Here is a 22,103-nt window from a genome sequence, read left to right on the forward strand (position 1 = left end):
TATAAACCTCTGCTCTTTCTACACCTGGGAGTCCAGTGGGTGGGACTAGTTAGAAATTCACAGACATCAGGTCAAGTAGGCTGTAACCATTGGATAGAACCGCCCACTGGACTCCTTAGCATAGATCTAGCAGACTAAAAGAAGAGTTACACTGTGTCTTTTCACAGCAAACTTTGACACTACCATGTTTCTTCATACTTATAAATATGCCTAGCTCCTCCTGTTTTATAAAATTCTGCAATAAATATATGTGTATGTGTGTGAAATGTTCTTTTTAAATGGACATTATTGGTTTAGAAAACGTCTTAGCTTTTGCCATATCTCGATAATATGTTTGTTCAGTGGTAGTTCGATTTCCGTGTACCCCAGTGATGGATACAAAAAAGATGAGGAAGCGCTGGATTGAGTTTTATGGAGAGCCATGTACCACAGTGTGCAAGCCAATAGGCCGTTTATAATCTGTAAACGCTAAATCCTTGTATCAAAGAGGAGGCGAAAAAAAGATGATTTCATAGAATACATAAGATGCAAGTTAAAAATGCTAAGAAAATAAGGAAATAAAAAGCTTCCCCCTTAATAGATTCCTTATGACATGAAGGCAATAAAGATGTTCAGTTATTTAACCCACATGGTAAATGCTGAAAAAAATACAAGACAAAATACCGTACTCCCCTTTGTAAAAAAAAAACAAAAAACAACAACCAAACAAACAAAAACCCATATATTCACCTCCTAAAGGCTCTCTGTTCCAGCCGGGGTCAGTGACCTGGTTATGCCACGTGCGCTCTGCAGCCAGGTAGTAGCTGCTATCAGGCTGCTGTGACCTTTCTGCCTTCAGACAAATGACGGACCAGCGGAAGAAGCGAGAGCTCAGCAGCCCGATAGTGAACCATGGCAGAACCACTGGAAAGGGTCCGGAGCGGGAGGGCAGGTATGTTATGTTTCAATATCAGGAACTATTTAATTTACAAAGTGGTTCTCCAGGTTGTAGACTTTTTTTTAGGAAGTTATACAAGATTGGAGGGATTTTTTTAGGAAGTTATACAAGATTGGAGGGATTTTTTTAGGAAGTTATACAAGATTGGAGGGATTTTTTTAGGAAGTTATACAAGATTGGAGGGATTTTTTTAGGAAGTTATACAAGATTGGAGGGATTTTTTTAGGAAGTTATACAAGATTGGAGGGATTTTTTTAGGAAGTTATACAAGATTGGAGGGATTTTTTCTCTATTGATGCTTGGGCTTTTCCCGGTCTTCGTCTCCAGACTTACATTCTAGTCTTCACCCCTGACGCAAACCTCTACAGATAACATTTCTCTGAAGGACTAAATTGAAATTGAATTTTGTGCCCTCATTTTCACAGCATTCAACCTGTTGGGAATATTACATTTTATTTTCTACGGCATTTGATTAAATTAGGCTGAAGTGGTTTTGCGGCAGCGCGTTGTCACAGTGTGGTCACAGGTGACGTGTCTCATTTACTTTCCACTTACGCCAGCACAGCTCGGCAGAAATCTGAGCGGCTTGTTTTCACTAGCTGACTCATTCATGTGTTTTGAAGTTAGAAGTCCTAGAGTGTTTGTTGCTGGCTGTGCATACTTGGTCCTAGACCATTACTTTCCAGGCAGCCTTTTATAAGCCTTTGTATCCTTGCACACCTGAGTAAGCCATTAGACGCCTTGTTGTTCTGAGAGATCTTTCTAGTTATGCGAGAGACATACGGCAGTTCCTTCAAGAACAAACAGTACCTGCCGTCGCTTGTCCGTGCGACAACCAAGCATTCTTTGCTTCTTCTTTTTATATATTGTTGATAGTTTAAAAGGGATTCCAGTGTTTAAAGCAAATTTATTTCATGTCGTGAATATGCACAAGGATGAAGTGGTAAAAAGAAAAAAATAACTTCCTTTATTTTTATCTATTAGCCTAGCCAGGAGTCGGTGTTAAAAACTGTTCTAAAGTAATATAGCAAAGTATATTTGCCAAGTATGAATTATATCACACAATTCTGATTTCTTTCTCCAGAATAAACTTTGCTCTGAAATGATATATCAAATAAATCTCAGTTGATCCAGGTTATTTATTTAAGGTCCCCATAAGGCACAGGGGTAGGTATGTAACCGAAAAAAAAAGAGGAATGTCAGGAGCAAAATACAACAATTTTTTGATAAAACATTAATTTTATTAAGTAAATGTAAAAAATGATGAACAGCACAGTTTAAGAAAACTCCGAAAAACAGTGATCCAGTCTTTCTGGTCTTGTGATCTTAATATATTTACACATCTGCGCTGGCGTTGCTACTGAGGAGAATTTTCTTGGACTTCAGAACAGGTGGCTTAGTCTTCTTTTCCTGTTCCAATTGGCCAGCAATCACATTTACAATAAAGGGGAAGTGACGTGCACTCCGGAGTTAATGACGTAGGTGCTGGTTGAACTTGGAAAAATCCAGGTCATTCAGAAATTGAAGAAAACAACCGCACTCCAATTGTATATTTGCATCATAAATGTGTAGAATTTTTAATAGGAACACCACAATGGTACAGACAGTTACTGAGGTGCTGAGGTAACGTTTCGACCCTTATGGGCCTTTGTCAAACCTCACACTTATAGGACTGAGAAAATCCGGAAATGCACGGATAGGGAGTGGGGTCCCTGTAAAAACTTGTGGGTCCTATGACAGAGGGGACGGCGGTGGCGAAACACATTTCGGGCCTCTTTTGGTGTGTGAGCTGATGGTACTTATGTATTATTGATGTTTTTTTGTCTGTGTACTGGATGTAATCCCCTACCTGTTCATACTTCTCGTCACTATTTAGTGTTATTGATATATTTTTTTAAGGCAATTCATTACCAATTCTATCACATCAGAGAAATCTGCTACACCCAAGGTCTTATGTACTTATCATACAGGCAGTAATAGACTATCCAACTGGTGTGTGATGTTACCTCATGGTGATTTGTGTTTGGTACATCCATGTACACGTACTTGAGAACCCTTTGATATAGTTCTTCCACTAGCTCACCCACCAACATATTTCGTTGTCTACGTCTGTTTTTCGATGTTTGCTTAAACTATGCTGTTCATCATTTTTTAAATTTACTTAATAAAATTAATGTTTTATCAAGACGTTGTATTTTGTTCCTGGCACATTCCTCCGAACTGATTTAGTAGGAAAAATATATTACCGTTACCATCCAGGCTCCATTATTTTATAATGAAGTGTTGGAAAACTATGTAGTTTGATGCCCCGAGGAAGCCAAGTCTGAATTTATGGTACATACTTTTATGTGAAATTCCTCTGTGACTGAGAGTAAGATTTAATTGTTCCTATTGTTTTGCAATATAGGAATTTCATGTATGTACTCGTATTGAATTTCTGGTTGTTCATAAGGAATAGATGTTCTTGCCAAGAATTCACCGGACTATATAGCCATGGGTATTCTATGCAGGTAAACATTGTTCCCAATCCTCCCCTTTTGTGGGTGTATTTGCTTACCCCAGCAATTCATTGGGCCTGTTAACTATACAGTGTAGTCCCCAATAAGTGATTTGCCATTTAGCAGTGTTGTGCAGTTCAATAAACGGGGTGACAATTTGATCTTTATTTTAACAGAGATGTTTGGGACATTATCCAAATATGACCGCTTCTCCTCCTGCTCTTGTTACTGCAAATGGAGGAACATGTGACCAGACCTGTCCGTTAGTCTGTTGCCAGGGCGAGGAGTGTGAGTCAAATGAAAGATAGGTGAAGTGTTAAATTATGAATGGGTTCCTAAAGTGTAATAAAAATAATACCCAAAGAGTGGATCAGATTCAATTATATACATTGCCAAATTTAACTTGATGTGTCCTGTGTTTTAAGGTAAACTTGGAAAGATCTGTCCCTTGTCTATATCCAGACTAGATTCTACTTTTCTACTCAAATCATTTGGCTTTGGAAAATCTGTGTAAAATGCTTGTTGTGTACTCCTGTGTGCAGTAGATTAGATGCACATTAGATGTATATCAATTGAACCTGCCGATTTTGTTAGGACTGAATGACCATCTTTAATGTGTTTGGGGGGGACCTCTCCAAATGACCCTTCCCTGAAGGCAGATTTTGGGGAAAATGTGGATTGAGTAGTTGGGGTTCAAGTTCCCAGTTGTTCTGTTTTCATGGAGATAAGGCACTGCTAGGGATGTCTGACACAGCTATGCTCAGCCAAGTCTAGCTTTTCAAGGGTTTGGAGACATAGCTGTCAGGTGAAATAGCTATCTGTAGACAACTCTTCAGTTCACACCACAGTTGTCAAAAAAAAAATCAAGAGACTTAAAAAAAGAAAGACAACTTAATAGGTGGGGAATAACATATAGAAAATACTAAGGCCACTAAAAAGGATTTTAGGCGAAATTCTGCAGCGAGTTGGGTGCTTCTAGAGGAATCATTTTTTTCTCACCAAATCAATAACAAGTCTACATTTTAGATGTGTTAACCTTATACATATTTTATGGGGAGGTGCAGGTTGTGGTGGGGTATAATGAAAAACTATAGTCCACTACAGTGGTGTGGTGAAAATTGTGTGAATCTAGCCTAATGTGTTCTGCCCACATAGATAGGAGAGGCTAGCACATACAAGACTGAAGTACTTAAATTGAGTCTTTCAGTGTTGTTAACTGCAGTAATATAAATGCAGATGCTTCCCAAATGATCATATTCTTATCTACTTATCCTTGAACTCTATAAAACAATGGCAGTGATTAAAATTGTACTTCCTTTGCTAGGGTAATAGCATTCTTAGAATTCTTCTGTTTATTCTTAAAGTGTAATGGCCAGAGATGAGCAATGATTTACGCTAGCCTCTTCTGGCTTCCAGTCTAGTTCTGCATGGCTGCCAGTTTTCACTTCTGCTCCCAGCATCATGTGTGCTTCTGTCACTTACTAGGCCCCGTGAGATATGGCCTAGCCAGGATGCCAGGTGCAGAAGAGAAGTCCTTCTGCAGTGCAGTACCAGACTGGATGCCGGAACGAGGCAGTGCATATGGAATTGCTCATCTCTCATAAAGACCAAATCACGTTAAGATAGCCCCTGATTGTGCTGTTATCACTTGTCTTCTACTTTTATTTTTCTGAAATAGCTGATACTCACTTTAAACATGGTTTTCTGTTCATTTTTGAACCTACAAGATACAATGTTCACCAAGCTTCATTGGAAAGTGAAGTGGATTGAGTACTGACGCAATTGACACATAACAAAGCAACTGTCATTGATGGTATCCCTGCAGAGCACCAGTCAGTCAGAAGAGCACTGACAGCAATATCCCAGAAGATCTGAAGGACCTGCATACCCCCAAAGGATTGGAAAAAATTCAGTTTTCATCCCACTACCGAAGAAAGGCAATGCCAGGGACTTGACCAACTATAGATCGTTCCCCTTAATTCCTCATGCCAGCAAGGTGTTTCTAAAGATTGTTCAAATGCTCTTGGGCAACAATTTTATAGAGAACTTCTTGACGCCAAAGCTGATTTGTAAGGGTAGTGATCCGATTGCAAACCTGACATGGACCATATCACAGGTGAGGGAGTATCAGAAGAAGCTCCACCTGTGCCTCATTGATTATACCAAGATTTTTGACAGTGTTGAGCATTACAAGCTCTGAGTATGAAAGGTGTTCCCGAGGCTCCCAACTAGCATAATCAGTTCACAGCTTTGTTTTTGTTGAGTACCTCATTAATCACAGTGGCCCTACAACAGCATGGACCAAATATGAAGATGCAAAGATATCTCAATCACAGTCAAAAAAAATACTGATCACTGCAGTTGTATTCCAAGTTGTGACTTATAGCTGCGAGAACTGGACACTCATGAAAGAAGACTGAAGTAAAATATTGATGCCTTTGAGCTGTGGTGCTGGTGAAGCCTTCATCTAATCCCATGGACAGCTAGGACCACAAGCAAATATGTTATTGATCATGTAAACCCAGAGTTGTCCCTGGGGGGCAAGGTCATTAAACAAAAACTGAATTTGGGCATGTGTTGAGGGCAAATTAGAAAGGAAGTCGGTCAGTGATAGAAGGAAACTGGAGAGTGAAGGCCGTATGCCATCAAGTATGACATGTGAATGAACATAAAGCAAATGAAACAGACCATGGAAAACAGGAATGCCTGGCGAGAAACAGACTATAGAGAATTGAAGGGTCAGTTTTGACTGAACAGATCCATACAGAATATAATATACGGTAATGACTCAGATTTTAGCTATGAGGAAAGTATTTTAGTTGAAAGGGTAATTGGTTAAAGTAGTGAAGATAGCAACTTACTTTCTGGTTCACACGGTGAAATAAGGTTCCAGTGTCTTCTATAAGGCACTACAGAGACTGACAGACAGATGCAAGACAGCCCGTCTCTTTCCCTTCCAGTGAAAATCTTGTCTGAAATCTGTGCCATTATGTTGTTTGGAAATTGCTGTGTGAAGGTATCATTTCTCCCTCATACCTCTTTCCTTTCAAGTGCTTAGATATTAATATGTCAGTTTGTAGGCTCACTCCCTTGTCATTTCTTGCCTGCATTGGTAGGACATGTGTTATTATTTGATTTCAAAGCCCATTTTCTTGAAGTGCTGTAACAAATAATACACACATACCCAGCCGTCAGGCTGCATTGTGCCCCCCGTATATTATTACCGCATGCAGACCTTGAAAACACTATTGTGGAAAACTCAATCATTTTTGTTATCAAATCTTTGAGAGTCCATTATTTTTGTTATTTTATGTGCATGAAATAAAGTTATTTTTCCAAAGTCTAATTTCTGTTTTGCCATTCACAGAGCAAAGCTAATCTATGTTTTCAAAAATCATGAAACGGAATTTGGAAGAACGACTGTAGGTTGTTTGAGGATACATGAAACTAGGTTTATTTTAGCTTAGAGCACAAAAAAGGGAAAATAAAATGTTACTCAGACAACAAATAAGCCAAAAAAAAAGACATTAAAAAAAATCTGATAAGTTTCACGTCTGCTTTGGGCTAATGTGAGGATCAGTTTGGGAGAGGAGAGATAAGGATTAGGAATATTTGTTTACAAATATCAGATGATGAGTCCTTAAAGCAAGCTCATGTACTGGCACATTAGGATTATGCCCACTGGGATAAAAAAAAACTGATGCTGATGGAGCGAGACAGGCTAGTGTGCTCTGTTCTAAATTCGGCAATCTACAAGCCCTTCTTATTAGCGTAGATGTAATAAGGGACATTGATGTGGGAAGAAACGTTAAAACGAGCTTCAAATTAAGACTATGCTCATGGTTATTATTTCCACGCTACTGTGATTTGCTTACGGATATCACAGCTGCCTCTATTGACTTTCCATTACTAGAATGTAAGAAAAGTCAAGGATACTTTCTAATATGCTGAAAAGTGTTATCTCAGTAGACAAGCCTTTGTCATATAGCCCATTGTACGGGCGACATTTGAGGCCCTCCTATTAACAGAGAATGGTGTCTCCCAATGAATTGGCTAGTGTAAAAACTGAATTTCCGCTCCATCAGATTTTGTTATGACCTTGTTAAATTGTAGCAACAGATGACATAAGTTGTCTTACAGCCTGGACAAACGCCGGGTGCCATATACAGTAGAGGAAAGGTGATCCAGCCTCTTGATTTTGGCTGCACCATCTGACAATCACGGATGTATGGGGTTTTATGGACTGGCCGAAAATGTTAGCTGTTCGGTGAAAGAAGGATCAGTCTTGTTGAATTTCATCTGTGCTTTTATTTACAGTAAATGGGGAAGTCGAGAATAGCATATTAAGCTTTGGAGACTCCACACAGATCCAGACAAAATAGCACAACATTATGTGCAATCCTGTCAGTACAATGTCATGTACCAAGGCAGACACCAGAAGGACATAAATAAATACATCACATGAAAAAAAAAACAACCTTAACAACACCAAGTCAGATTACCATGCTCTAGCAGTATGCAGTAGACCCGCATGATAAAGGCCCAACACCAAGTCAGGTTACCAATGCACTAGCAGTATGCAGCAGACCCCCATGATAAAGGCCCAACACCAGGTCAGATTACCAATGCAGTATGCAGCAGACCCCCATGATAAAGGCCCAGCACCTGGTCAGATTACCCATGCGCTAGATGTATGCAGCAGACCCCCAAGATAAAGCCCCAACACCAGGTCAGATTACCCATGCACTAGCAGGATGAAGCAGACCCCCAAGATAAAGGCCCAACACCAGGTCAGATTACCAATGCACCAGCAGGATGAATCTGACCCCCATGATAAAGGCCCAACACTAGGTCAGATTACCAATGCACCAGCAGGATGCAGCAGACCCCCATGATAAAGCCCCAACACCAGGTCAGATTACCAATTCACCCTCAGGATGCAGTAGACCCCCATGATAAAGACCCAACACCAGGTCAGATAACCCATGCACTAGCAGTATTCAGCAGACCCCAAGATAAAGGCCCAACACCAAGTCAGATTACCAATGCTCTAGCAGGATGAAGCAGACCCCCAAGATAAAGGCCCAACACCAGGTCAGATTACCAAAGCTCTAGCAGGATGAAGCAGACCCCCAAGATAAAGGCCCAACACCAGGTCAGATTAAAAAATTCTCTACAGTATGCAGCAGACCCCCATGATAAAGGCCCAACACCAAGTCAGATTACCAATGCAGTATGCAGCAGACCCCCATGATAAAGGCCCAACACCAAGTCAGATTACCAATGCTCTAGCAGTATGCAGCAGACCCCCAAGATAAAGGCCCAACACCAGGTCAGCTTACCAATGCACCAGCAGGATGAATCTGACCCCCATTATAAAGGCCCAACACTAGGTCAGATTACCAATGCACCCTCAGGATGCAGCAGACCCCCAAGATAAAGCCCCAACACCAGGTCAGATAACCCATGCACTAGCAGTATTCTGCAGACCCCCAAGATAAAGGCCCAACACCAAGTCAGATTACCAATGCTCTAGCAGGATGAAGCAGACCCCCAAGATAAAGGCCCAACACCAGGTTAGATTAAAAAAATTATCTACAGTATGCAGCAGACCCCCATGATAAAGGCCCAACACCAAGTCAGAGTACCAATGCAGTATGCAGCAGACCCCCATGATAAAGGCCCAGCACCAGGTCAGATTACCCATGCGCTAGCAGTATGCAGCAGACCCCCAAGATAAAGCCCCAACACCAGGTCTGATTACCCATGCACAAGCAGTATGCAGCAGACCCCCAAGATAAAGGCCCAACACCAAGTCAGATTACCAATGCTCTAGCAGGATGAAGCAGACCCCCAAGATAAAGGCCCAACACCAGGTCAGATTAAAAAATTCTCTACAGTATGCAGCAGACCCCCATGATAAAGGCCCAACACCAAGTCAGTTTACCAATGCTCTAGCAGGATGAAGCAGACCCCCAAGATAAAGGCCCAACACCAGGTCAGATTAAAAAATTCTCTACAGTATGCAGCAAACCCCCATGATAAAGGCCCAACACCAAGTCAGATTACCAATGCACAAACAGTATGCAGCAGACCCCCAAGATAAAGCCCCAACACCAGGTCAGATAACCCATGCACTAGCAGAATTCAGCAGACCCCCAAGATAAAGGCCCAAAACCAAGTCAGATTACCAATGCTCTAGCAGGATGAAGCAGACCCCCAAGATAAAGGCCCAACACCAGGTCAGATTACCAGTGCACCTGCAAGGTGCAGCAGACTCCCCATGATAAAGCCCCAACACCAGGTCACATTACCAGTGCACTAGCAGTATGCAGCAGACCCCCATGATAAAGGCCCAACACCAAGTAAGATTACCAATGCACTAGCAGTATGCAGCAGACCCCTATGATAAAGGCCCAACACCAGGTCAGATTACCAATGCACCAGCAAGATGCAGCAGACCCCCAAGATAAAGGCCCAACACCAGGTCAGATTACCAGTGCACCTGCAAGGTGCAGCAGACTCCCCATAATAAAGGCCCAACACCAAGTCAGATTACCAATGCACTAGCAGTATGCAGCAAACCCCTATGATAAAGGCCCAACACCAGGTCAGATTACCAGTGCATTAGCCAGATGAAGCTGACCCCACGATAAAGACCCAACACCAGGTCAGATTACCAATGCATCGGCAGAATGTATCAGACCCCCATGATAAAGGCCCAACACCAGGTCAGATTACCAGTGCACTAGCAGGATGAAGCTCACCCCCATGATAAAGACCCAACACAAGGTCAGATTACCAATGCATTAGCAGGATGCAGCAGACCCCTTTGATAAAGGCAGGGGCAGCACAGGTGCAAAATACTAATGAAACAACCATTCACAAACCTACCAATTCATGGAGGGAGTGGTTGCCTAGTAGTAAAAATGCATACAGATGAGGCTGGCATAGGGCGCCAGTCACTGCTAGTACATGGGTAATCTGACCTGGTGTTGGTGAGGCTTTCTCTTTCTGTAATGTGTTTTCAGAAACCAGAAGGACTCATTATGAACGTTACTGGTGTAACGGACTCGGCATTTCATTAATTTAATTGTTTTGCTAATATGATAGAGCAGAGCACCAGAATAAGGAAAATCCGGTGTGAACAGAGCCTACACCCTATAGACATTTTCAGATTATTACAATTCTTCCCTTTTGGTAGGTTTCATTGTTTAGCCACTTAAAGTGTTTAATCATTTGGTTATGACCATCCCATCACATTTCTCCACTTTGTCATGAACACCACTACCGCTGCCACCAATTTGCCATTTTATAATACCAGCGAGTCGCCTGCACTGACCCACACATTGGTACACATGCACACCCAGCTTTTCCCATGACCGTTCACTACTTGCACTCTGGCTACAAGGCACAAACTTATTACGTTTTTGAATTAATGTACAAAAAGAACTACAGTACTTAAAAAGGTTACAAAAAGTGAAATAAAAAGACAAATAGACAAAAACTGTATAAAATAAAAGGAATACAATACAGATATTTCTTATGAATCGGATACATGAGAGGTTCTGGCTGAGGAGAACGCTGCAGGGGATATGGGCCGATCACAGATCTGCAATACTTGTTGCTTCTACTGGGCTCTGATACAGATATCCCTTAGATGACATGTTAAGGATCACCCCAGACTCCTCTCTCTCCTTCCTCTGCCGAGGTAAGAGGAGGACAGCTGATTGGATTTGATTCTAATCCAGTTTTAGCCCTCATTTCTGCTCTGGGTCATTTTCCCCAGGAACCTCCTAGAGAAACCATAATACGGTCCTCTTACTGATCATCTGTGGAGAATGCTATACAGACTGCACATGAATATGATATATACATAATTCAGGCAGATATTGCGCTCCTATGGGTTGCCAGCTAACAACTTTTGCAATTTTACCCATACATGCGAATATCCTCCCTAATCATGGATATTCATGGATTCTGTAAAGCTAGAATTCTAATTAAAAAACCTTAAAATATTGTTTTATAGTACAGACAGAACAACTACACAAGGTGAAAGCATTGATGCCTCAGCGTTTAAGACTTCTGTGCCAATGGAGGCGTACAGTACGTATCTGGTAGCCCAGATGGTTATCCAACATTTCCATCTACCTGTTAATCACATTGTTTTGCCTTGTGCTGCCTACAGTGGGGGAATTTGATAATAATTGTAATAATACACTACCGATTTTTCACGTTTTCCCACCTACAAAGAATGGAGAGGTCGGTAAATTTTATCGTAGGTACACTTCAACTGTGAGAGACAGAATTAAAAAAAAAATCCAGAAAATCACATTGTATGATTTTTACATAATTTGCATTTTATTGCATGAAATAAGTATTGAATACAATAGAAAAACAGAACTTAAAATTTGGTACAGAAACTTTTGTTTGCAATTACAGAGGTCAGATGTTTCCTGGATTTTGGCCCACTCCTCCAAACAGATTGTCTCCAGAGATTTCAGGTTTCTGAGCTGTCGCTGAGCCACCTTGAGTTTCAGCTCCCTCCAAAGATTTTCTATTGGTTCAGGTCTAGAGACTGGGTGGGCCACTAAGACCTTAAAATGCTCCTTAGTTACCCTGGTTGTGTATTTCAGGTCATTGTTATGCTGGAAGACCATCCACGACCCATCTTCATTGCTCTTAGTGAGGCAAAGAGGTTGTTGGCCAAAATCTCGTGATACATGACCCCATCCATCCTCCCTTTAATACGGTGCCGTCCTGTCCCTTTTGCAAAAAAGCACCCCCAAATGACGTTTCTCCCACCATGCCTCACGGTTGGGACAGTGTTCTTGGAGTTGTACTCATCCTTCTTCCTTCCTCCAAACACGACGAGTGGAGTCGAAACCGAAAAATTCTATTTTGGTCTCATTTGACCACATGACCTTCTCCAATGCCTCCTCTGGATCATCCAGATGGTCATTGGCAAACTTCAAATGGGCCTGGACATGTGCTGACTTGTGTGCCCTGCAGGATTTTAATCCATGACATTGTAGTGTGGTATAGTATTGTTTGAGACTGTGGTCCTAGCTCTCTTCAGATCATTGACCAGGTCCTCCCTTCTAATTTTGGGCTGCTTCCTGACCTTTCTCAGAATCCTACTTACACCACGAGGTGAGACCTAGTATGGAGCCCCCAGACTGAGGAAGATGGACAGTCTTTGTGTTTCTTCCATGTTCTAATAATTGTGCCACCAGTTGTTGCCTTCTCACCAAGCTGCTTGCCTATTGTCCTGTAGCCCATCCCAGCCTTGCGCAGGTCTACATTTTTGTCCCTGGTGTCTTCAGACGGCTCTTTGGTCTTGGCTATGGTGAAGAGGTTGGGGTGTGATTGAGTGTATGGACAGGTTTATTTTATACAGGTAGCAAGTTAAAACAGTTGCAGTTAGTACAGGTATTGAGTGTAGAGTAGGAGGGCTTCTTAAAGGAAAACAAAATAAACCGGTCTGTGCGAGCCAGAATTCTTGCTGGTTGGTAACTGATCAAATACTTATTTCATGCAATAAAATGCAATTTCAATATTTAAAAATCATACAATGTGATTTTCTGGTTTTTATTTTTAGATTCTGTCTCTCACAGTTGAAGTGTACCTGCGATAAATATTATAGACCTCTCCATTCTTTGTAGGTGGGAAAACCATAAAATTCATCAGTGTATCAAATACTTAATTTCCCCACTGAATGTAGTACACACTCCATGTCTGCTTCATTTACAGTGGGGGTGTAGGCAGGGATCTAATGCCCCCAGCCTTTGATCGGTATAACTTCTGACTCCAGTTATGACACACTTTATTAAATAAATGTCCTAGTATACCATAACTGCTTGGTCATGTCACCTAATTGGAATTGTTTATCCCTTCTCCCAGCTGCTCATGATTGGTTTGTGTGTACTGCGCATCCCGATGTCACCACATCCCAGGGATGTAAGATAGTAGGGGAATGCATCCAGCATATGCGCAGATGTGAGCCGAATTTTCCTATCTGTATTTTACATGTTTCATCCATTGTCAGCAGAAGGCCTTTGCGTGATAGGATCTAAGGGATAAGTGAATTTAGATGTTTATGTGATACCACATGGCACTTATTAAGATTTTGAACTGCGCATGATAGATAATTTTATTATAAAGATATTAACTCTTTAAAAATAGAAATACTGATTTCCAGGGTGCAGTGACTGCTTTGTAAAGTCAAAAGTAAGTTGTCCATTCCAGCTAATAAACATGTACAGCTCAATTGCATTTTTCAATTTCTCTAGGAAATTAGCAATTAAGTTCCTTTTCCTATCAACTTTCATTCTCCTGATATGAGAATTTTTATCTTGCATTAGTGCACAGCTTGTTTCCATGGAGGTTGTTCACTAGTGCTTGGAGAAGCATAGCAAACACTGCAGTTAGGAGTTAACTCCTAACATCCCGGTCAGCTCTCGACAACCCATTTTTTTTTTACAAATGATCCCCCTTTCCCTCACCACCCGCTTAGCTCTTGACAAGCTGCTGTTATAAATCTTTCAAAATCACCAACCCCCAACATGGGATTCTTTCAGAGCAGTTCATCTAATCATGGCTCTCACTGAGCCCTGTGCTTATTCAAATGCCCTGTTATCTCTATGTAAATATATTGATAATCATGTAGATTCAGAACAATCCGCTGATAGATGAATGTGTTATAGCAGAACTTGTGCTGAGCTTTATAGTAATACTAATACTACACCACCGTTACTCAAGGAGGAAAGCCCACCCTGCCGAAAACCTGAAAGTAAGAAGATTGCAGTTTTGGGAGCTGGTCAGGAGACAACTTGAGAAAAACCCTTTAATTTGTTGTAATGTAAAGGTGAACATCATTGAATGTTGTGTTCCTAGGGTGATCAGATGTGATGAAGTCCGCTGTGTCTCTGAGCTTTCTAATCTCTTTTCCCTATTCCTGGGGCATTCCAAAACTATTTCTTAATGGTGCATTGGTTTATCTATCAGTAAGAGGATTAAGAGGCAGCAGTTGTCTTTTAAGTTATTATTACAGCATGGTAGGAAGCTACAATTGAGGTTTATAGCTGCCTGATATAATCACATCCTGGAGAGCTATAAATGTTTCCCAATAGTAATCAATCCCCTATTATGTCCACATCTCCTTTTCCGTGGATCAGAAAACACATCTAGTTTTTTTTGTTTTTTTTTGCTTAGCTCAGATTTATATTTCTCACCTGTCCTTAAGCCTGCCTTTTTTGTCATTGGATAAGAAAATCCGTCCAAAATGCGTGGATGTTTCAATCCAAATATTGTAAAGAATATACCCAGCTCCTTTCATTTACTTTTGCTTTACGTTTCTGCCTTTTGTTAGCCAAGAAGTATTGTTTCTCCTTGCGGAGATTGACATGCCGAGCATGCCGAGATGAGGAGACTTAAAGCCGCAATGCTCCTCTGGGAAATATGCTAATTATGCAAATTGTGTCTTCAGAGAGGAAGAGAGCTAGAACTCTGGTGTCACCTATTGGAAGGTAGCAATCCTACAAGTCAATGTCGACATACCTTTTGTTAGGAAACTGTAGTTGACTATGTACAAATGTAGCAGAGCTCAGTTTGTCATTCACTGCATTAACATAGCTCTGCAGGTTTACCTACAGTTTTTGGGGAAAAAAACACATATTGCTTGTGTTCATTTTTATATATTATGTGTTCATTATTGGTGTAGATCAGATGGGTTTACGAGCCTGTCCAAATGATTAATTGTTCATGAATATAAAGCTATACATATGGATACAGTATAATGCCTTGTTTGGGTAGGATGGGTGCTGTTTTCAGTATTACTTGCTTCTGCATTTTACAATCATAACAGTTATAGTTACGAAAATTACAGGTTTTCTGGGTTGATGGATGATGATTGTGCATTTTGTCGCTAGTTATTTTTTAGCTTAAAGGGTACAGGCAGAAATGTGACCTGCATGTTATATGGCAAAGGGGCAGAGCTCCTAATTCTTGTGAGAAAAGATTCAGCAGAAATTGAAGGTTTTTTTTTTTTTTAAAGATCCTGCTCTTTCTGGACATTGGGAGTCTAATGGGTGGTCTTACTCAGGAATTGGCAGCTCTCCCTGCTGCGCAATCATATATGGAAGGCTGTCAATCACGGATTAGGACCACCCACTGGATACCAGAACGAGCAGTAATTAAATTAATAAATTACAATTAATCTTTATTTTTAGCATTATGAATCAGTCTTGTTCGCTAACCCTCCACTATAGCATGCAGACATGTTCCAGTTCTCTTTTAAAGGGAATCTGTCACCAGCAGCATAATGTTGGTAAAGATTATCTCTTGCTGATAAAACACTGATTGTATTGAAACTACAGCAGAGGAAAATGGGCAGCATAAATCTTTTAGCATTTAAAGGTGTTTTACCATAATGTAAAGTGACACTTTCTAATCAGTGGGGATCCAATTTCTGGATGGAGGGAATAACTTACCGGTGTTCCCAGCAATGCTGTAATAATTTTTCTTTCATCTTGTTGGCCTCCATAATGATGTAATTATTTCTAACCGTGCAGAATACTGCATAGAAGATACTTATGATCGCAGGCGTTTTTAGCCGTCATCATTTTTGTAAATTTCTTTTTCCTACTTGGATATGGAAGTGGGCTGAAATCAGGCAGCTCCAGTCAAACCCTTGACAACGACGATTTGCATGCTGTTCAGTCTTCGCAGCATATACAGCCCTAGTGAGAAAGTCATTTGCAATATTCTAGTCATTATTTTCTTTTTCTTTTCTTTTTCAGCCTGCGGTTGTTGTTCCGCACAGGATTCACTCAACAAGTCGAAGTGTCAGAGAGGAGAAGACCCGTTCAGAAATTAATTGTAAGGCTCCGCCAGCTATTTCTGCTTTCTTGTATTCTGTAGTTTCTCATACTTGGCTTCTCTTGCCTTGTAAGCCGAACATCTGCTTTCCGGGTCCTTTTTTTTATTTTTGCTCTGTATGCTTATGATGATCTAATTCTTTATTAAATAGAAAGTAGAGAACTCCTTCTACAGAAGATGTATTTTTGCTGGATTTATTCAAACATATCTGTCTGCTCTGGCCCAAGGGCCGCAATATGTCTCAAGCCTCCACTGCTTGTCATTAAATATTAACTTTGCCTGGATGGATGCATGACTTCCTCAGGTGTTCCTACTCCCCAGACTATCCCATTTAAATAATGTCTGTAAAAATTCATTGCATTTGTACATATATTTGTTGACTAGCTGGAAATGGATTCATTTATAATTTCTTGAATAGCAACATTATATTCTGCAGCCCTTTACATACATCATCGCTGTCCCCGATGGGTCTCGCTATATAAATTTCCTATCAGTATGTCTTTGGAGTGCGGGAGGAAACCAGAGAACATACAAACTGCTTGTATGTGTTGTCTTTGGTGGGATTTGAACCCAAGACCCCAACATTACATGGCTGCATTGATAATTACTGAGCCACTGTGCTGTGTCGTTTTAACTCTTTCAAAACCTAGTCATATCACCTTTAAAGGTGTTTTCCCCACGATAGGGAATAATATATTGATACTGATCACTGGGTTCCTGACACCTGGGACCATCAGCAGTCATAACAAAAAGAGGGTTCTGAATAGAACGAAGGTCAAGCATGCACTCATTCTTTATAGGACTGTCAGATATAGAGGAGTACAGTACTTGGCTATTTCTGGTAGTCCAGTAGACGATGAGTGAAGCAGAAGTGTGCATACTTGACCTTTGCAATATTCCCAATCTCATGATCGCTTGTGGTCCCAGCAGTCGGACACCCAACGATTTGTAAGGTATTCCCTATTTTATGGATAGGGTATAGCTTTCAGTCTTGGGGAATCCTCTTTAATAGCAAAAACTGCCATAAAACATATTGGAGACCTGGAGATCAGTCTTTTATATCTCTGAATAGGAATTTTGATCCAGTATTCATTTGCAGAATTTCTTTAATTCAGCTACATACCAGCATGTACTGCCTCTTACATTGAAAAGTAGTACAGTGCATCCTCTCATCCTCAAGATTTTATGATATAGGTTGAAAAAGTATTTAGTGCAACCAGTTTGTGCATGTGTTGTGTTCCTGTATATTCAGTAACACAATGTACGGTGTAACCTGTGTGCTCCCTCTATATTGTAGCTCTGTGGGCTGTCTGTCTGCAGAATTCAGTATATAGGTAGGCTTTGGGCAGATGTCCAATATGGTGTCATTTACAGCTACAAATTAGGCCTGACCACAGGCCTGATGAACTAAACCAACCGCATTAGAGAGCTCACACACAAAGTATAACTAGGACTGCTGCTAGTTCAGGGCATTAGACTTGCAGAGGGACTTGTCACTTGGCCAAACGTGCATATTTACAGTGGAGGCAATAATATGGCTGTCTGCTCAAATATAAAAAGTGTATACACAAGCTTATCAAATAGTGAGTCTATAAAAGGGTTATTAATTACTATAAAACATTTTACAACACTAGTAATGCCATAATAATTTCCCGCTGCTTCTGTCCCATTGTTCCCTGGTTCTTCCCTGGTCCTCCACCAGTCACTACGATTGAGTGACATGGCTTTCCTGGACCAAGATAAACCAAGACAGGCAGTGGACCAAGGAAGTATCCACACAAGAACTCTGGGGTACAGTGTCATGTAAAAGTTTGGTTGCCCCTGGTCAAAATTACTCTTATTGAGAAAAGTTAAGCATGTTGAAGATGAAATGATCTCTAAAAGGGCTAATGTTAAAGATGACACATTTCCTTTGCATTTTAGGCAAATATATCTTGCCATTTTTCACATTTGAAAAATTACGAAAAGGAAAATGGTTCAGTGCAAAAGTTTGGGCAGTCTTGGAGATTCGTGTGTTCAGATAACTTTGACCAAGGTTTCAGACCGCAATTAGCCTGTTAGGGTTATGGCTTGTTCACTATTATCGTTAGGAAAGGCCAGGTGATACAAATTTCCCAGCTTCATAAAAAAAAAACCCCAGCCTCCTCGTGCCAAAAAACAGCAGCCATGACTTCTTCTAAGCAGCTGCCTTAGGCTAGGTTCAGATTGCGTTTTAGCAGTCCGTTAGGTGGACTGCGTTACACCGTGGCATAACGCGGTGTAACACAGTCCATTAACGCTGCCATTGAGCTCTATTTCGGGCGCATCGCTAGCGCACGCCCATAATGGGCATGCACTAGCGATGTGCCGTCATTGAGTGACGGACCCTGGGACGTGGGCTGCAGCGTTTCCGGGTCCGTCACCGATCGCGCAGATAGAGCATCTGCTAGCTCTATCTGCGCTAGCATGTCGGCACTTGCGTTAACGCAGCCCTTTTAAAACATGTGTTGAACGGGCTGCATTAACGCAATGTGAACCTAGCCTAAGGGTATGTGCACACGTTGCGGATTTCTTGCAGAAATTTCCTGAAGAAAACCGGAAATTTTCTGCAAGAAATCCGCATTTTTTTTTTTCCGTTTTTTTTTGCGTTTTTTTTTTAGCATTCTGCAAGCGTAATTAGCTTGCAGAATGCTAAAGTTTTCCAAGCGATCTGTAGCATCGCTTGGAAAACTGACTGACAAGTTGGTCACACTTGTCAAACATACTGTTTGACAAGTGTGACCAACTTTTTACTATAGATGCAGCTTATGCAGCATCTATAGTAAAAGATAGAATGTTTAAAAATAATAAAAAAAATAAAAAAATGCTTATACTCACCCAGACATCTCATCAGCGGCGTCCGTTCGTCTTCCTATAGCTGGTCTGTGCGCACAGGACCTTCCGTGACGTCACGGTCACGTGAGCGGTCACATGACCGCTCACGACCAATCACAGGACAGTGACGTCATCGGCAAGGTCCTTCGCCGCACATCAGCTACAGGAACTGAAGCGACAGCGTGCAGTGGAGGCGGGAAGACATCGAGGGTGAGTATATCGCTATTTTTTATTTTAATTCTTATTTTTTGACCACTTATATGGTGCCCAGTGCGTGGAGGAGAGTCTCCTCTCCTCCACCCTGGGTACCAACCGCACATAATCTGCTTACTTCCCGCATGGTGTGCACAGCCCCGTGCGGGAAGTAAGCAGATCAATGGACCCCTAGGTGTGCGGAATCCCCTGCAATTCCGCATTTTAATGAACATGTTGCTTTTTTTTCCGCGATGCGATTTTTTCGCGGAAAAAAAGGCTACATTTGCACAAAAAATGCGGAATACACTTAAAATAATGGGAGGCATATGGGAGGCATAGCGTTTTTTTCGCGTTTTTATCACGTTTTTATAGCGAAAAAACGCGAAAAATACTTAACGTGTGCACATGGCCTGACACTCTGAAAATGAAAGCAGGAGAAGGCTATAAGAAGGTAGCAAAGCATTTTCAGGCCATGTGCACACGTTAAGTATTTTTCGCGTTTTTTTCGCTATAAAAACGTGATAAAAACGCGAAAAAAACGCTTACATATGCCTCCCATTATTTTAAGTGTATTCCGCATTTTTTGTGCAAATGTAGCCTTTTTTTCCGTGAAAAAATCGCATCGCGGAAAAAAAAGCAACATGTTCATTAAAATGCGGAATTGCAGGGGATTCCGCACACCTAGGGGTCCATTGATCTGCTTACTTCCCGCACGGGGCTGTGCACACCATGCGGGAAGTAAGCAGATTATGTGCGGTTGGTACCCAGGGTGGAGGAGAGGAGACTCTCCTCCACGCACTGGGCACCATATAAGTGGTCAAAAAATAAGAATTAAAATAAAAAATAGCGATATACTCACCCTCGATGTCTTCCCGCCTCCACTGCACGCTGTCGCTTCAGTTCCTGTAGCTGATGTGCGGCGAAGGACCTTGCCGATGACGTCACTGTCCTGTGATTGGTCGTGAGCGGTCATGTGACCGCTCACGTGACCGTGACGTCACGGAAGGTCCTGTGCGCACAGACCAGCTATAGGAAGACGAACGGACGCCGCTGATGAGATGTCTGGGTGAGTATAAGCATTTTTTTATTTTTTTTATTATTTTTAAACATTCTATCTTTTACTATAGATGCTGCATAAGCTGCATCTATAGTAAAAAGTTGGTCACACTTGTCAAACAGTATGTTTGACAAGTGTGACCAACTTGTCAGTCAGTTTTCCAAGCGATGCTACAGATCGCTTGGAAAACTTTAGCATTCTGCAAGCTAATTACGCTTGCAGAATGCTAAAAAAACGCGAAAAAAACGGAAAAAAACCGCAAAAAAAAAAATGCGGATTTCTTGCAGAAAATTTCCGGTTTTCTTCAGGAAATTTCTGCAAGAAATCCGCAACGTGTGCACATACCCTTAAGTTACCCTTTCCTCAGTTCGAAATGTAATTAAGAAATGTCAGTGGTGGAGGTCAAGATAAGGTCTGGAAGACAAAGAAAAATTTCAGTGAGAGCTGTTCGTAGGATTGCTAGAGAAGCAAATTAGAATGACTGCTTGACTGCAAAAGAAGTTCAGAAAGATTTAGCAGACTCTGGAGTTTGTGATACATTGTTCTACTGTTCAGAGACACCTGCACAAATATGGCCTTCATGGAAGAGTCATCAGAAGAAACCTGTCCTGTGTCCTCACCTTAAAATTCCGCTTCAGAAGTATGCAAGAGAAAGTCTAAACAAGCCTGATGGATTTTGGAAACAAATCCTGTGGATCAATGAGGTTAAAATAGAATTCTTTTTGGTACAGTGATCAAAGGTATGTGTGGAGAAAAGAGGGCACAGAGTTTCAGGAAGAGAACATCTCGCCAACCATTAAGCAATAGCGGTGGATCAATCATGCTTTGGGGTTGTGTGGCAGCCAACGGCACGGGAAACATTTGCAGGTAGAAGGAAGAATGGATTCAATGAAATTTGAACAAATTCTTGATGCAAACATAACACCATCTGTTAAAAAGCTGAAGCTGAAGTTAAAAAACGGCTGGCCCAGGAATCTCACAGAACTGGAAGAATTTTGCATGGAAGAATGGATAAAAATCACTCAAACAAGAATTGAAAGGCTCTTGGCTGGCTACAAAAAGTATTTACAAACTGTGATACTTGCAAAAGGGGGTGTTACTAAGTACTAACCATGCAGGCTGCCCAAACTTTTGCGTTGGATCATTTTCCTTTTTGCAATTTTTAAAATGTAAAAAATGCCGATCTATATATTTTTTGCCTAAAATACAATGTAAATGTGTCATCTTTAACTTTAGCTCTTTTAGAGATCATTTCATCTTAAACTTGCTTAACTGTTCACAATAACAGTACTTTTGACCAGGGGTGTTCAAACTTTTACATGGCACTGTATCACTCCTATAAATGTGTTATAAAAGTTAAGAGCTTAGCTACCTGAAGGGATTCTGTCACCAGCTTATTGCCACCTAATCTGAGAGTAGCATGATGTTGGGGCAGAGACCCTGATTCCAATGATGTGCCACTTACTGGGCTGCTTAGTGAAGTTTGGCTAAAAACACTGTTTTATCAGCAGGAGATTATCACTAGAGGACTAGTAAACCTGCTGCTAGATAGTCAAGCATAATCATGAGCTCTGTATGTCTCCGCTCTCAACACTGATTGGCAGTTTTCTGTGTACATTGTATGTGGGTAGAAAGGTGACAATTAGGGTTGAGCGAAACGGGTCGGCAATTTTCAGAAGTCGCC

The 22,103-nt window shown here is 41.2% G+C and overlaps 1 protein-coding gene across 4 annotated transcripts in view; it reads left to right on the forward strand.

Moving 5' to 3' along the window:
- Positions 1–22,103, forward strand: part of MAP4K3 (mitogen-activated protein kinase kinase kinase kinase 3) — a 306,530-nt gene that overhangs the window by 209,632 nt on the left and 74,795 nt on the right. For all 4 annotated transcript variants that reach the window (XM_077282921.1, XM_077282922.1, XM_077282923.1 and 1 more), the window contains exon 13: positions 16,236–16,314. In XM_077282921.1, the coding sequence (XP_077139036.1) occupies positions 16,236–16,314 (79 nt within the window). The remainder of the gene's footprint in view (positions 1–16,235; positions 16,315–22,103) is intronic.

This window comes from Ranitomeya variabilis, chromosome 2 (genome assembly GCF_051348905.1).
Source record: "Ranitomeya variabilis isolate aRanVar5 chromosome 2, aRanVar5.hap1, whole genome shotgun sequence".
NCBI classification, from domain to species: Eukaryota; Metazoa; Chordata; class Amphibia; order Anura; family Dendrobatidae; genus Ranitomeya; species Ranitomeya variabilis.